General features: G+C 69.8%; 1 protein-coding gene across 1 annotated transcript; it reads left to right on the top strand.

Annotated features, from left to right (window-relative positions):
• The first annotated feature begins 19 nt into the window (after nt 1-19).
• PDIA2 (protein disulfide isomerase family A member 2) lies at nt 20-16387 on the top strand. The gene is made up of 11 exons (XM_075899164.2): nt 20-563; nt 1666-1872; nt 5073-5206; nt 5608-5745; nt 9376-9492; nt 9797-9922; nt 11042-11236; nt 11697-11817; nt 14534-14715; nt 15330-15422; nt 15992-16387. Exons 1-11 carry the CDS (start codon nt 332-334, stop codon nt 16070-16072), a joined length of 1626 nt encoding a protein of 541 aa, XP_075755279.2. The 5' UTR covers nt 20-331; the 3' UTR covers nt 16073-16387.
• The last annotated feature ends 163 nt before the right edge of the window (nt 16388-16550 follow it).

Raw genomic sequence — 16550 nt, forward strand, 5'->3', positions numbered from 1 at the left:
GGCCCAGTGCCGGGGGGGCTGCTCCCAGCCCCGGGGCCCAGTGCCGGGGGGGCTGCTCTCAGCTCCGGGGCCCAGTGCCAGGGGGGCTGGCCTTTGCCAATCAGTCCCTGTGAAGGCCTGAGAACAGGGGCTGGAAAACAGCTCAAGCTGCCACCTGCTCCTTCCTAGCTGGGCACCTTATCTGGGGCTGACCAGCCAGTAACAAAGGGACACGAGCGCCACGGGCCAGGCGCCACCCGCTCCTCCAGGCCCTTATCTGCCCCCCTGCCCCAGGAACGCCTGCTCCTGCTGGCGGCCGGCACGCTGCTCGTCTGCTCCCCACGCCATCCCCATGGGCTGCCCCACGTCCCGGCTCCTCCTGGCCCTGCTGCTGGCGCTGGCCTGGCTGGCGCCAGCCGGGGCCCAAGGCGAGGGGGCCCCGGAGGAGGAGGAAGGGGTGGTGGAGGAGGAAGAGGTGGCCGAGGACTCTGACGAGCTCCGGGAGGAGGACGACGTCTTGGTGCTGCAGCGGCACAACTTTGCACGAGCCCTGCGCGAGCACCCCCTGCTGCTGGTGGAGTTCTGTGAGTGCCAGGGGCCGCGGGCGGGGGCAGGCCTGGCGCTTGCTGAGGGCACGGCCGCCGGGGCTGAGCCCCACCAGCCGCCACGGGGCAGCGGCCCAGCCAGCGGCAGCTGCTCTGTGCCTGGCTGCCCTTCAGGGCGGGGCGCAGGCGGCGGGTTCCCACGGGCGGGGTGCCCCGGTTACACATTAACGACTGGGGGGGGGCTCTGCTCTGTGGGCCTGGCGGCTCACGGGCCTTGCCTCAGGGCCAGAGTCTGTGACGTGCCCCGGGGGGGGGGCTCCTGGCCAGTCGGGGTCCCTGGGTGGGGAGGGGCCCAGGCTGGGGCTGGTACAGGGCATCTCGGGAGGGGCCCGTCCCACGGTGCGGGCTGGGTGCAGTGAATGGGCCCTGTGACCTGGGGGGCCGTGCGGGGGAGGGGGGCGCATGGCACCAGGCTGCGTCTCCCCATGGAATGGGCTGAAGCCCCCTGGGGAGAGGCTCCTCCCTCAGGCCGGGGCACCCCACCCGGGGGAACCCGCCACCCGCGCCCCTCCCTGAAGGGCAGCCGGGCACGGAGCAGTGTCAGCTCATTCGGGGGGGGCAGCACTAAGGGAGCCAGCCCTTGAGCCAGGCCTAGCTGGGCACGGCCCCTGCCTCAGGCCTGGCCACAGGCAGGGACCAGCCACCACGTCCCCGGGCACAGGATCCCCCGGCAGCCTTGCTGACTGCCCCCCCCCCCAAGGGAACGAGCGGCGGGACAGGGCGGGTTGTGCCCCTCCCTGGGCACCCTGCCCGAGGGGTGGCGGCTGGGTCAGGCCTGGCGAATCTGGGCCAGGTCTCTGCCCCGCTCTGGGTGCTCAGCTGAAGCTGCACCAGCTGCCCCCCCCTTCCCTGCTCCCCAAATCCCTCTCCCAGCAGGCCCCATGCTGTGTGTTCAGACAGGGCACTGGCCACATCCCCCCGGGAGGGGCCCAGGATTGGGGGGGCACCAGAGCATGGCACGGAGCCCACCGGTGGACTTCAGCTGGGGGGGGTAGGATGCTGGCGGCGTCCCTGGGCAGCGCCGGGTGGCCTCTCCCAGGGCCTGGTCCAGGCCGGGGTCTCACCCGCTCCTGTCTGGCAGACGCCCCCTGGTGCGGGCACTGCCAGGCCCTGGCCCCCGAGTTCTCGCGGGCCGCCGGCATCCTGAAGAGCGAGTCGGGGGGCCTGCGGCTGGCCAAGGTGGACGCGACGGAGGAGCCGGAGCTGAGCGCCGAGTTCGGGGTCACGGGGTACCCGGCCCTGAAGCTCTTCCGCGACGGGAATCGCACGCACCCCGTGGAGTTCACAGGTAGCGCCTGGCACTGCCAGGGGGGAGGGGACCCACCCCGCACAGCCGGTGCCTGGAAGGTTTGTGGGGCCGGGGGCTCTGGGTCAGGGTGTGGGGGCAGTTGAATGGACCAGGGTGCAGGAGGGGCCATGAGTCAGGCTGTGAGAGGGGAGGGGCAGGGGAGGGATGTGGGGACAGAGCTTGGTGCCCAGGGCAGGGGCTGTGGATGTGGGGCAGGGGAAGGGCTGGGGCACAGGGGAGGGCCTGTTGGCAGAGGAAGGGAAGGAGTGTTGGGGGGCCATGGGCAGCGGTGTGGGGGAGGGGCTGTGGGCAGCGGTTCGGGTAACGGGAGGGCCTAGAGAAGGGGCCGTGGGCAGGAGCATGGGGAAAAGTCCATGATCAGGGGTGCACGGGAAGGGCTGGGGCGCAGGGGAGGGGGCCTGGGTGGGGCAGGTGAGAGGGGCGTTGGTTAGGGAGCTGTGGGCTGGGGCGCGGGGGAGGGACGCGGGGGAGGGAGCTGTGGGCTGGGGCACAGGGGAGGGCCGCGGGGGTGGGAGCTGTGGGGTGGGGCGCAGGGGAGGGGCCCTGGGGAGGGGCGCGGGGGTGGGAGCCGTGGGCAGGGGCGCAGGGTAGGGGCCCTGGGGAGGGGCGCGGGGGTGGGAGCTGTGGGCTGGGGCCCAGGGGAGGGGCCCTGGGGAGGGGTGCGGGGGTGGGAGCCGTGGGCAGGGGCGTGGGGGAGGGCCCTGGGGAGGGGCGCGGGGGTGGGAGCCATGGGCAGGGGCGCGGGGGAGGGGCCCTGGGGAGGGGCGCGGGGGTGGGAGCCGTGGGCAGGGGCGCGGGGGTGGGAGCCGTGGGCAGGGGCGCGGGGGAGGAGCCCTGGGGAGGGGCGCAGGGGTGGGAGCTGTGGGCTGGGGCCCAGGGGAGGGGCTCTAGGGAGGGGCGCGGGGGTGGGAGCTGTGGGCTGGGGCGCAGGGGAGGGGCCCTGGGAAGGGGCGCGGGGGTGGGAGCTGTGGGCTGGCGCCCAGGGGAGGGGTCCTGGGGAGGGGCGCGGGGGTGGGAGCTGTGGGGTGGGGCGCAGGGGAGGGGTCTTGGGGAGGGGCGCGGGTGTGGGAGCCGTGGGCAGGGGCGCGGGGGTGGGGCCCTGGGGAGGGGCGCGGGGGTGGGAGCCGTGGGCAGGGGCGTGGGGGAGGGGTCTTGGGGAGGGGCACGGGTGTGGGAGCCGTGGGCAGGGGCGCGGGGGTGGGGCCCTGGGGAGGGGCGCGGGGGTGGGAGCTGTGGGCTGGGGCCCAGGGGAGGGGTCCTGGGGAGGGGCGCGGGGGTGGGAGCTGTGGGCTGGGACCCAGGGGAGGGGCCCTGGGGAGGGGCGCGGGGGTGGGAGCCGTGGGCAGAGGTGCGGGGGAGGGGCCCTGGGGAGGGGCGCGGGGGTGGGAGCTGTGGGCTGGGACCCAGGGGAGGGGCCCTGGGGAGGGGCGCGGGGGTGGGAGCCGTGGGCAGGGGCGCGGGGTAGGGGCCCTGGGGAGGGGCGCGGGGGTGGGAGCTGTGGGCTGGGGCCCAGGGGAGGGGTCCTGGGGAGGGGCGCGGGGGTGGGAGCTGTGGGCTGGGGCCCAGGGGAGGGGTCCTGGGGAGGGGCGCGGGGGTGGGAGCTGTGGGCTGGGACCCAGGGGAGGGGTCCTGGGGAGGGGCGCGGGGGTGGGAGCCGTGGGCAGGGGCGCGGGGGAGGGGCCCTGGGGAGGGGCGCGGGGGTGGGAGCTGTGGGCTGTGGCCCAGGGGAGGGGCCCTGGGGAGGGGCGCGGGGGTGGGAGCCGTGGGCAGGGGCGCGGGGGAGGGGCCCTGGGGAGGGGCGCGGGGGTGGGAGCCGTGGGAAGGGGCGCGGGGGAGGGGCCCTGGGGAGGGGCGCGGGGGAGGGGCCCTGGGGAGGGGCGCGGGGGTGGGAGCCGTGGGCAGGGGCGCGGGGGAGGGGCCCTGGGGAGGGGCGCGGGGGTGGGAGCTGTGGGCTGTGGCCCAGGGGAGGGGCCCTGGGGAGGGGCGCGGGGGTGGGAGCCGTGGGCAGGGGCGCGGGGGAGGGGCCCTGGGGAGGGGCGCGGGGGTGGGAGCTGTGGGCAGGGGCGCGGGGGAGGGGCCCTTGGGAGGGGCGCGGGGGTGGGAGCCGTGGGCAGGGGCGCGGGGGAGGGGCCCTGGGGAGGGGCGCGGGGGTGGGAGCTGTGGGCTGTGGCCCAGGGGAGGGGCCCTGGGGAGGGGCGCGGGGGTGGGAGCCGTGGGCAGGGGCGCGGGGGAGGGGCCCTGGGGAGGGGCGCGGGGGTGGGAGCTGTGGGCTGGGGCCCAGGGGAGGGGTCCTGGGGAGGGGCGCGGGGGTGGGAGCTGTGGGCTGTGGCCCAGGGGAGGGGCCCTGGGGAGGGGCGCGGGGGTGGGAGCCGTGGGCTGTGGCCCGGGGGAGGGGTCCTGGGGAGGGGCGCGGGGGTGGGAGCCGTGGGCAGGGGCGCGGGGGAGGGGCCCTGGGGAGGGGCGCGGGGGTGGGAGCTGTGGGCTGTGGCCCGGGGGAGGGGTCCTGGGGAGGGGCGCGGGGGTGGGAGCCGTGGGCAGGGGCGCGGGGGAGGGGCTCTGGGGAGGGGCGCGGGGGTGGGAGCTGTGGGCTGTGGCCCAGGGGAGGGGCCCTGGGGAGGGGCGCGGGGGTGGGAGCCGTGGGCAGGGGCGCGGGGGAGGGGCCCTGGGGAGGGGCGCGGGGGTGGGAGCTGTGGGCAGGGGCGCGGGGGAGGGGCCCTGGGGAGGGGCGCGGGGGAGGGGCCCTGGGGAGGGGCGCGGGGGTGGGAGCTGTGGGCTGTGGCCCAGGGGAGGGGCCCTGGGGAGGGGCGCGGGGGTGGGAGCCGTGGGCAGGGGCGCGGGGGAGGGGCCCTGGGGAGGGGCGCGGGGGTGGGAGCCGTGGGCAGGGGCGCGGGGGAGGGGCCCTGGGGAGGGGCGCGGGGGTGGGAGCCGTGGGCAGGGGCGCGGGGGAGGGGCCCTGGGGAGGGGCGCGGGGGTGGGAGCCGTGGGCAGGGGCGCGGGGGAAGGGCTCTGGGGAGGGGCGCGGGGGTGGGAGCCGTGGGCAGGGGCGCGGGGGAGGGGCCCTGGGGGGGGCGCGGGGGTGGGAGCTGTGGGCTGGGGCCCAGGGGAGGGGCGCGGGGTAGGGCCGTGGGCAGGGCAGTGGCGCGGGCGACGGGCGGGTGACGCGGCGGGGCTGTGCGCAGGGCAGCGGGACGCGGAGGGCATCGTGCGCTGGATGCGGCGGAAGGCCGGCCCGAGCGCGGAGCTGCTGCAGGACGAGGCCAGCGCCCAGGCGTTCGTCGCCTCCCAGGACGTGGTCGTGGTGGGGCTCTTCAAGGTGCGGGGCCGGCGTGGAGGGAGGGGCCTGGCGGGACTCGTGCCGGGGCAGCCCGGGCCCATCATGCCCCGGCGCTGGGTGGGCCAGCAGAGCGGCCGGGTGTCTGCGTGGGGCTTTCCCCACTGACCTGGCCACAGTCCAGCGCCAGCTCTGGGTTCATGCCGTGGGAGGGCTCTCCAGAGACCCCCAGCGCCTCCTTCCCTGGCACCCCCATGCCCAGGCCCTGCCTGCGGGGAGCAGCGCGGGGCGAGGGCCCTGTGGGATCGACATGGGCAGTGTTGGTGGCTGTAGCCCCATGTTAACTGCAGGGAGCTGTCGCCATGGGGCTGCCTGGTAGCGGGTCCGGGCAGGCAGTGCAGCGCCCGAGCCCCCACAGCTCAGGGCCTGGGGGTTGCTCACAGAACCTGCGGAGCCAGGCGGCACAGGGCTTCTACGAAGTCGCCAGCGATATCGTGGACGTGCCCTTCGGGATCTCCAACAGCACGGCGCTCTTCCAGACGTACCGCGTCGCCTCCGACACCGTCTGCCTCTTCAAGAAGGTGAGGGGGGGAGGCACCCGGCCCTGGCCCTACCCTGGCTACAGCCACTCGGAGCTGGGCACGAGCACGCGCCAAGGCGGGCACACTGGGCTGGGAATCCTAGAAGATGAGAGTTGGGCGGGACCCCAGGAGGCATCGAGTCCAGCCCCCTGCCCAAAGCTGGACCAACCCAGCTCAATCATCCCAGCCAGCACTTGGTCAAGCCAGGGCTTAAAAACCTCTAGGGATGGAGATTCCACCCCCTCCCTAGGGAACCCAGCCCAGCGCTTCCCCACCCTCCTAGGGAAAGAGTTTTTCCTAATATCCAACCTAGACCTCCCCATCTGCAACTTGAGCCCATTGCTCCTTGTTCTGCCATCGCTCACTACTGAGAACAGCCTCTCTCCATCCTCTTTGGAACTCCCTTCAGAAAGTTGAAGCCTGCTGTGAAATCCCCCCTCACTCTTCCTGTCTGCAGACTAAACAAGCCCAAATCCCTCAGCCTCTCCTTGTAGGTCATGTGCTCCAGCCCTCTAATCATTTTGGTCGCCCTCCACTGGACCCTCTCCAATGCGTCCACATCCTTTCTATAGTGTGGGGCCCAGAACTGGACACAATACTCCAGGGCTGTGTCTAGACTGGCAAATTGTTCTGGAAAATCAGCCGCTTTTCCGGAAAAACTTGCCAGCTGTCTACACTGGCCGCTTGAATTTCCGCAAAAGCACTGATGATCTCATGTAAGATTGTCAGTGCTTTTTGCGGAAATACTATGCTGCTCCCGTTCGGGCAAAAGTCTTTTTCCGAAAGCCTTTTGCGCGAAAGGGCCAGTGTAGACAGCTCAGATTTGTTTTCCGCAAAAAAGCTGCGATCGCGAAAATGACGATCGGGGCTTTTTTGCAGAAAAGTGAGTCTAGATTGGCACGGACGCTTTTCCGCCAAAAGTGCTTTTGTGGAATAGCATCCTGCCAATCTAGACGCGCTTTTCCAAAAATGCCTTTAACAGAAAACTTTTCTCTGGAGCTGGCAATGCTCCTCCTAATGCGCCCTACTATGCCATTAGCCGTCTCGGCTACAAGGACGCCCTGTTGACTCATATCCAGCTTCCCATCCCGTCATCCCCAGGGCCTTTTCTGCAGACCTGCTGCTTAGCCACTCGGTCCCCAGTAACAATGCTTGAGTTGTCCATCCCAGGTGCCGGACGCTGCACTTGTCCTTGTTGAACCTCCTCAGATTTCTTTTGGCCCGATCTGCCACGGTCACGCCGGGCCCTATCCCTGCCCCCCAGCTTAGTGTCATCCGTGAACTGGCTGAGGGGGCGAGCCAGCCCCGCCCCCGGGTCATTCATGGAGCTGTTGAGCAAACCTGGCCCCAGGACTGACCCCGGGGGTACTTCACGTCATACCAGCTGCCCCATAGCCAGCGAGTTGCTGCGCACTGCCCGTTGCGCCTGATTAGCTAGGCAGCTTGTAGGCCATTCAGGGATGCTGGCAGTTTCACCAGGCCCCTGGGCAAGGTTGGGGGTGGGGGGAGCAGCTTTGTGCTCCCTGAAGGGGACAGGCCCTCAGACAGGAGGGGCAGGGCGGGGGGCAGCCATCGCTCAGTGCTGCCCGGACCATGGTGTGCCTCCCCGCCAGCCCTCAGTGCTGCCAGGAGTGTGCCGCCAGCACTGGGGGTGAGTTAAAGGGCTCCGGGGGCCAATGCCAGATGCCCCAGAGGGAGGGCTCACACCAGGGAATCCTCCCATGATCCCTTCCCTGTCATCCATTTCCAGACAGAGGCCAGGGACACCATTCCTACCCAGCTAACAGCCATTGATGGACCTAACCTCCATGAATCTAGCTAGCTCTTTTCTGAACCCTGTTCAAGTCCTGGCCTTCACCACATCCTCTGGCAAGGAGTTCCACAGGTCGACTGTGCGCTGAGTGAAGCAAAACTTCCTTTGATTTGTTCCTTTAAACCTGCTGCCTAGTAAAATCCTGCTACTTGTCCTGGGTGAATCCATGGTGACTGTTCCTGATCACCATCCTCTCCTGCAAGTGTTTCCAAATGGATTCCTGGAGGCTCTGCCCCGTGCTTTTTCCAGGGACGGGGAGGCTGACTGGTGTAGTTCCCCGGATGCGCCTTCTCTTTTTTAAAGATGGGCACGACACTTGCCTGTCTCCAATCAACCGCGCTCCGCCAAGCCCTTGGTGCTCCAGCCAGCCCCCCGATCACCAGGGGGGTTTCAAAGCTAATGGCCAATGGGGCTGCAGTCACATCAGCCAGCTCCCTCAGCACCCTCAGCCTTGCGCCTGTCCAGCTTTTTTAGAGGCCTTAACCTGTTCTTGCCGCACGGAGGGCTGCCCACCGCCCCATTGTGTGCTGCCCAGGGCGGCTGTCTGGGAGCAGACCATGGCTGTGAAGCCCGTGGCAGAAAGCACCGAGTACGTCAGCTTTTTCCATAGCACCGGGCACTAGGCTGCCTTCCCCACTGTCCCTGACCAGCTTCTTGTCGCCAACAGCCTTGCAGAGCCCCTTGTGGGTGTGGATCACGGTCCCACGCGGTCACCCTTAGCCCACCGGCAGTGAGAGAGAAGAGCGAGGGAGCTCTGCAGCCTAAACCAGGGCCCAGCTGGTTGCATTGCTCACGCCGTACTGGTGCCTCTGCTAGACTGCAGAGGGTCCTGGTTCAGATCTTGCTGGTGGCAATTACCCTCGCAGCTGGGGTTGCCAGGTGGCTGGTATTGAACCAGCCAGTTTGGGATTTTCACCTTCTGTCTGGTCAAAAACTCAGAAAATGCCAGACACCTAAAATGTCCCGTACTTTTTTCCCAGCCAGGAGGGGAAAACCCCAGGCTGTCCGGCTCAATACGGAGGCAGCTGGGCAACCCCAGTGCTTACCGGGTCCAGCCCCGTGCAGGGAGGCCAGAAAGCCTCACCCCAGGTTTTTAACCAGGCTACACTGCTTTGTTTACAACTCTCAGCTCCTTCCCCCCCCCCCGCAACTATCTGTCAACCCAGCAGCTCCGGTTGTGCTTTGGCTTTCCTGCTGGCACCCTGTGTGCTCCAGCCACAGTTTTTCTCGCTGCCCATGGCAGCTGGCCACAGTCCCATCCCTTTAAGCTTCCTTGTCAGGCTGCAGCTCCCTGGTGACACCTCACGTAAGCCAAGCCAGGTGCTGCCATCCCTCTCTCCTAGCGCTGGAAGGGACCTTGCGCGATCATGGAGTCCAGGCCCCCGCCCTCACAGCAGCATCAAGCACCATCCTGACAGATTTGCCCCAAATGGGCCCCTGAAAGATTGAACTCACACCCCTGGGTTTAGCAGGCCAATGCTCAAACGCTCCCTCCCCCGTGTGTGTGACTCTTTCTGTATGTTGTGACGGCTCGTGTCTGCCCTCAACAAGGCATCTCTAAAACACAGCCAGCTCTCCTGGCCTCCTGCCCCCTCAGTCGCTCCCAGGGGTGCCCCCCCGAAGCGTCGCCGTCTGCTTTTCCGAAGGCCAGGGGCCTGTGCTGCTGTGCAGGAAGGAGACGGGCAGGGTCAGGCTGAGGCATTGCCAGGCCCCCATGGGCTGCCGGCGCGTGCGGGGGGCGGTGGCCTGGGGCCCAGCCCAGCCCCCACCTTTGGCGCTACGCCCGCCGAGCACGGCCCTGCCTGGCTGTGTTGCAGTTTGACGAGCAGCGGGCGGATTTCCCACTGGACCCGGCGCTGGGCCTGAACAAGGAGGAGCTCGCCCGCTTCATCGTCCTGCACAGCCTGGAGCTGGTGACGGAGTTCACCAGTCAGGTGAGTCCCCTCCCCCCCCGAGCACTGCGGGGCTGCCCCCCAACAGAGGGTTTACACTGCTGTCACGGGGGCAGGGCTGGCCTGGGGCATGCCGCTCGCCGCACTGGGATGCGTGTGCACAGCGGGGGGAGGGGAGCACAGCCGGGGGGGCGCTGGGCCTGGGATGGGGGGGACAAACTCCCACAAAATGTGCCCTGGGCCTCCCTTGCTGGCCCTTCCCGAGCCCCAGGGCTCTGCCTGGCAGCAGCAGGGGAGGGGGTGGGGGCCCTTCCCACAGCCCAGCAAACCCGCCTTCTCGCCCTAGACCTCGGGGAAGATATTCGGGGCTAAAATCCCCAACCACCTGCTGCTGTTTATTAACAAGACCCTGGAGCCCCACCGGGAGATCCTGGACAGCTTCCGGGCTGTCGCCGCGCCCTTCAGGGGCCAGGTAACCAGCCAGGCCCCCTGTCCCTGCACCTGGCCAGGCGGTGGGACGCCAGGGGGTGGCTGGCACGCACACCCTGGGGCTGGCCTGGCTGGGCGTGGGGCTGAGTCCCGTAAGCCTGGGAGCCTCATTCCAGCCCCGGGCTGGGAATGGGAGTGGCTGGCTTGGGGGGACCTACCCTTGGGCAGGGGAAGGGGGGGCCTGACTCACTCGGGGGGTGGCATGTCAGAGAAAGGGCAGGCTCAGATGCACACAGGCTCTGTGGGGCATCAAGGGAGCATGGGGGGGTTGCTGTCCCAATGCAGGCACTTGGGGGCGGGGAGGTAGTGGGGTGATGGCTCAGTCCCAGCACAGAACCTTGGGGGGGCAGCAAGGGCCCATGGGGTTGCTCTTGGTCCCAAAACAGGATTTTGGGGGGGGGGGGAACGACAGCACGAGGGTGGGGTGGCTCTCAGGCCCAGCACAGAGTCTGGGGGGCAGCAAGGGAGCATGCGGGGGGGGGGCGGGGGAATCGCCGTCCCAGCACAGGCTCTTAGGGGGTGCAGCAAGGGGGCGTGGGGTGGCTCTCAGGCCCAGCATAGGCTCTGGGGGGCAGCAAAGGAGCATGTATGTGGGGGGGTCTCAGCACAGAATCTTGGGAGGGCAGCAAGGGGCTATGGGGTGGCTCTTGGGCCCAGCATAGGCTCTGGGGGGCAGCAAAGGAGCATGTATGTGGGGGGGTCTCAGCACAGGATCTTGGGGTGCAGCAAGGGGCTATGGGGGGGCTCTCAGGCTCAGCACAGGATCTTGGGGTGCAGCAAGGGGCTATGGGGGGCTCTCAGGCCCAGCACAGGATCTTGGGGTGCAGCAAGGGGCTATGGGGGGCTCTCAGGCCCAGCACAGGATCTTGGGGTGCAGCAAGGGGCTATGGGGGGGCTCTCAGGCTCAGCACAGGATCTTGGGGTGCAGCAAGGGGCTATGGGGGGTGGCTCTCAGGCCCAGCACAGGATCTTGGGGTGCAGCAAGGGGCTATGGGGGGCTCTCAGGCCCAGCACAGGACCTTGGGGGGCTCAGTCCCAGGCGGGAGCAGGGCCTGGTCGGGCCGCTCAGGGCGGCGGCTGCCCACGTCCATGCCGGCTCTAGGTGCTTTTCGTGCTCATCGACGTGAACGGAGAAGGCGCCCAGGTGCTGCCGTACTTCGGTCTCCAGAGCGACGCGGTCCCCACCATGCGCTTCATCAAGCTGGAGAGCAGCCAGAAGTTCCGCATGGCCCCCGAGGACTTCGCCCCTGAGGCCATGGGCGCCTTCGTGCGGGACGTGCTCGACGGCAAGGTCCAGGTGTGGCACGGGCGCCTCACGAGGGCACAGCCTGACGGGGGTGGGGGTGGGGGTGGGGAGCACTGCCCTGTGCAGGACTCTGTGTGTGTGTGTGTGGGGGGGGGGCGGGGAGCACTGCCCTGTGCAGGACTCTGTGGGGGGGGGGGCCTGCAGACCATGTGCTGGACTAAATGAGGGCCGACACACACACACACCTCAGGGGGGAGCAGCGCGTAGGTTGGGGGGGCGGGGTGATATGGGGCAGCCCCCAGCACCACAGAAAGTCCTTGCTGTCCAGCCAGCAGATCCCAGGGGACACCCTGACCCCAGCAGCAGGGCCAAGGGCCGAACCAGGTGTGCAAGGGGAGTTGTTCTTAGCCCCCACTTGTGCGATGCAGCTGGCTCCGGTGAGAGCCCGCCCTGCTCGCCGGCTGTGACCTAGCCAACCGCACGTACACACGGCCTCTCCCGCCCTCCGCAGCCCCACCTCATGAGCCAGGAGCTCCCCGAGGACTGGGATAAGCAGCCAGTGAAAGTCCTCGTGGGCAAGAACTTCGAGCGAGTGGCTTACGACGAGGCCAAGAACGTGTTTGTCAAGTTCTGTAAGTAGCCGCCAGGCCGGACGCCCCCACGGGCACCTGCCCCACACGCCGCCGCCAGCCTGTTCCGGCAAGACGCTGCCCCGCTGTGGGGCTGGTGGGCCTGGGCTATTCAGTCCAGCGTCTCGGGGGGCAGGGGACGGTCCTGGTGCAGGGCCAGGGCAGGGCGTCGGGCTCGGGTGACCGTCCTGTGTTGGGAGAGGGGATTCCCAGCGGCGCTGTCTCTGCCGCGGAGCTGTGGCTGAGCCTCAGTGCCTGCCACTCCGGCCCACCCCTTGGCCCTAGAGCAGAGGCACCTGGCCGGTGTTTGCAGCCTGTTCTGCCCTCCCCGGCCAAGCTCCTCCCTCAGGCTCTCCCGCTCCTGTGCTGGTCTTTCCCAAGCCCTCCCATCGCTGGGGAGCCGTGGCCCCACACAACGAGGGGAGCGGGGAGCCGTGGCCCCACACCAAAAGGGGAGCGCAGAGCCGTGGCCCCACACCACAAGGGGAGCGGGGAGCCGTGGCCCCACACAATGAGGGGAGCGGGGCACCGTGGCCCCACACCACAAGGGGAGCGCGGAGCCGTGGCCCCACACCACGAGGGGAGCGGGGAGCCGTGGCCCCACACCACGAGGGGAGCGCAGAGCCGTGGCCCCACACCACGAGGGGAGCGCGGAGCCGTGGCCCCACACCACGAGGGGAGCGGGGAGCCGTGGCCCCACACAACGAGGGGAGCGCGGAGCCGTGGCCCCACACCACAAGGGGAGCGCGGAGCCGTGGCCCCACACCACAAGGGGAGTGGGGAGCTGTGGCCCCACACAATGAGGGGAGCGGGGCACCGTGGCCCCACACCACAAGGGGAGCGCGGAGCCGTGGCCGCACACCACAAGGGGAGCGGGGAGCTGTGGCCCCACACAATGAGGGGAGCGAGGCGCCGTGGCCCCACACCACAAGGGGAATGCGGAGCCGTGGCCCCACACCACAAGGGGAGCGGGGAGCCGTGGCCCCACACCACAAGGGGAGTGGGGAGCTGTGGCCCCACACCACGAGGGGAGCAGGGCACCGTGGCCCCACACCACAAGGGGAGCGGGGAGCCGTGGCCCCACACAACGAGGGGAGCAGGGCGCCGTGGCCCCACACCACGAGGGGAGCGCGGAGCCGTGGCCCCACACAACGCGGGGAGCGCGGAGCGTGGCCCCACACCACAAGGGGAGTGGGGAGCTGTGGCCCCACACCACGAGGGGAGCGGGGCACCGTGGCCCCACACCACAAGGGGAGCGCAGAGCCGTGGCCCCACACCACGAGGGGAGCGCGGAGCCGTGGCCCCACACAACGAGGGGAGCAGGGCGCCGTGGCCCCACACATCGAGGGGAGCGCGGAGCCGTGGCCCCACACCACAAGGGGAGCGCGGAGCCGTGGCCCCACACAACGAGGGGAGTGGGGCGCCGTGGCCCCACACCACGAGGGGAGCGGGGCGCCGTGGCCCCACACCACAAGGGGAGCATGGAGCCGTGGCCCCACACCACGAGGGGAGCGGGGCGCCGTGGCCCCACACCACGAGGGGAGCGGGGCGCCGTGGCCCCACACCACAAGGGGAGCGGGGAGCTGTGGCCCCACACAATGAGGGGAGCGGGGCACCGTGGCCCCACACCACAAGGGGAGCGCGGAGCCGTGGCCGCACACCACAAGGGGAGCGGGGAGCTGTGGCCCCACACAATGAGGGGAGCGAGGCGCCGTGGCCCCACACCACAAGGGGAATGCGGAGCCGTGGCCCCACACCACAAGGGGAGCGGGGAGCCGTGGCCCCACACCACAAGGGGAGTGGGGAGCTGTGGCCCCACACCACGAGGGGAGCAGGGCACCGTGGCCCCACACCACAAGGGGAGCGGGGAGCCGTGGCCCCACACAACGAGGGGAGCAGGGCGCCGTGGCCCCACACCACGAGGGGAGCGCGGAGCCGTGGCCCCACACAACGCGGGGAGCGCGGAGCGTGGCCCCACACCACAAGGGGAGTGGGGAGCTGTGGCCCCACACCACGAGGGGAGCGGGGCACCGTGGCCCCACACCACAAGGGGAGCGCAGAGCCGTGGCCCCACACCACGAGGGGAGCGCGGAGCCGTGGCCCCACACAACGAGGGGAGCAGGGCGCCGTGGCCCCACACATCGAGGGGAGCGCGGAGCCGTGGCCCCACACCACAAGGGGAGCGCGGAGCCGTGGCCCCACACAACGAGGGGAGTGGGGCGCCGTGGCCCCACACCACGAGGGGAGCGGGGCGCCGTGGCCCCACACCACAAGGGGAGCATGGAGCCGTGGCCCCACACCACGAGGGGAGCGGGGCGCCGTGGCCCCACACCACGAGGGGAGCGGGGCGCCGTGGCCCCACACCACAAGGGGAGCGGGGCGCCGTGGCCCCACACAACGAGGGGAGCGGGGCGCCGTGGCCCCACCCCACAAGGGGAGCGGGGCGCCGTGGCCCCACACCACAAGGGTAGCGGGGCGCCGTGGCCCCACACCACGAGGGGAGCGGGGCGCCATGGCCCCACACCACGAGGGAATAACTGCAAGTGGCCAGAACACGCTCAGCCGTCTACAGCGTTGCGGTTCGTGGGCAAAGGCCCTCGCTGGCCCAGCCTGACTGTGCTGGGTGCCCCTGCCCTGGGCAGCTCCTCCAGTCTCCAGGCCCGTGTGCCCTGCCCCTGGCTCCCTGCCGAGCCGACACGCAGCCCCGCTGTCCCGGCAGATGCCCCCTGGTGCACACATTGCAAGGAGATGGCGCCTGTCTGGGAGGAGCTGGCTGAGAAGTACAAAGATCACGAGAACATCGTCATTGCCAAGCTGGACGCAACGGCCAACGAGATAGCGAATCTCACCATCCACGGCTACCCCACCCTGCACTATTTCCCGGCGGGGCCTGGCAGGAAGGTACAGCCAGCGCTGCCCAGATGGGCTGGGACGGAGACGGGCCTGCTGGGATGGGAACGGCCCACCGGGACCGGGGTGCACTGGGTGTGGGGGGGGAGAGGGGAGTCTCTCCTGGAGTTGGGTGGCAGCAGGGAGCCATTCTAGGCCCTCACCTGGACAATGACCTCAGCAGTGAGCTCAGGGAACACTCGCACTCGTGCAGCCGGCGGAACTCACTGCCACAAGATGCGATTGAAGCCAAGAGCGCTGTAGGATTCCAATGGGGGCTGGACGTTGCTCTGGGTAACGTCACTCTCCAGGGTTAGATCAAGACAGACAAAAACAACTGAGAGCTTTGGCGGAGCGTCAACCGCTCTGCTTCTGGGCGGGAGCCACTCGCTGAGGGGGGTCGGAAGGAGACTTTCCTGGGGCGGGCTATCCCAGAATTCCCTGCTGGGGCTTCTTCCACCGTGCTGCAGTGACCAGTGCTGGCAATGTCAAAAGCGTATGGGGCTGGTCCAGGCCTAGCATGGGGGCTGGTGGGTGGAAGTCAGGCTATGGGGTCCTGGGGGTTGGCTGGCAGAGCGGGATTCCTGCAGCCCCAACGTCTCGTGTTCCTCCCCTGCCTGCCCCAGATGATTGAGTACAAGAGCACCAGAGACCTGGAGACCTTCTCCAAGTTCCTGGACAACGGCGGGACGCTGCCCGCGGAGGACACGGAGCCCGTGGTTAGTGGAGACCCCGGGGTCCAGCCTGCCGGCCCTCGAAGCTGGACGCCCCTAGCTCAGCCTGTTGCTTCAGCAAGGTCACGAGCCCCCCGCCCCCCCCCCCCCGCCTCCTGCTAGCCCTGTCCCACTGACCTGCAGCAGCCGGCTAGGTCCAGCCCCAGCAACTCTGCCACCCTGGAGAGACGGGGTCTTTGCGCCTCCCCTGCCCCATTGCCCCTCCCCCCTCTGGCGCACGCCCTGTCTCTCCTGCTCTTCTCCATGGGCCTTGGTCCTGTCCCCGATGCATGCCAGGCCTGCTGGGGGTCCGTGGTTTCCATGTTAACCACCCAGGGTGCTGGGCCTCATAGGCAGGGGGAGGCTTTGCCTTCCCAAATCGCCAGCCTGGCCCCGCACACACAACACCTACTGTAGGTGTACCGGGGGCACAAAGGCTGGGGCCATGCAGCCTCCTTCCTCCCCATGGTGCAGGAGGCGGGGCCTGGGCAGAAGGGGCGGGGCTGGGAAGTTTGCCCCCCCCAGCCCTCCCTTCCCCCAGCACCCATGTAACCCCCCCCCCCCCCGTTTCCTAGGTTCCCGAGAGCCCGCAGGAGCCCAGCGACACAAACGGGAGCCGCCTGGCCGATGCCCCTGAGAGCAGAGAGGAATTGTGAGCTGCACCCTGCACCCCGCCGCCTGGCGGACAGCTGCCACCCACCTGGGGACCCTGAGCCCCCGCACGGGGCTGGCCTGGTCCCTCGGGCAGCAGCTGCTCTCCCAACGGGGGCACAGCCTGGCACCTCCTCCCTTTGCAGAGCGGCCCCCGCCCGGGCTGGGAACGGGGCCCAGGTGGCAGAGGGGAGCCGTGGCCCCCACCTGCTCCCAGACCCCCCCCCGCCCTGCAGCACCGAGGGCCCGGCTCCCTCCACAGCGCCCAAGGGCCGTGTCCCGAAGTGTGAGATCGGCATAAACACCCTGTGACCTGACAACCAGGAGTGGCTCCGTGTCTCCCTGGGGGTGCGGCGCTGGGGTCCCTGCGGCCAGGAGGGCGCCCCGGATGGGGCAGTGGGAAGGAGAGGCCTCAGGCAGCACCTTGCTCCAGGAGCTGGCTCCCAAGAGCCGAGCTCGGGTGCATGGGGGAGGGATGCGGCC

Source organism: Pelodiscus sinensis, chromosome 15, assembly GCF_052426305.1.
Source record: "Pelodiscus sinensis isolate ZL-2025 chromosome 15, ASM5242630v1, whole genome shotgun sequence".
Classification (NCBI taxonomy): Eukaryota; Metazoa; Chordata; order Testudines; family Trionychidae; genus Pelodiscus; species Pelodiscus sinensis.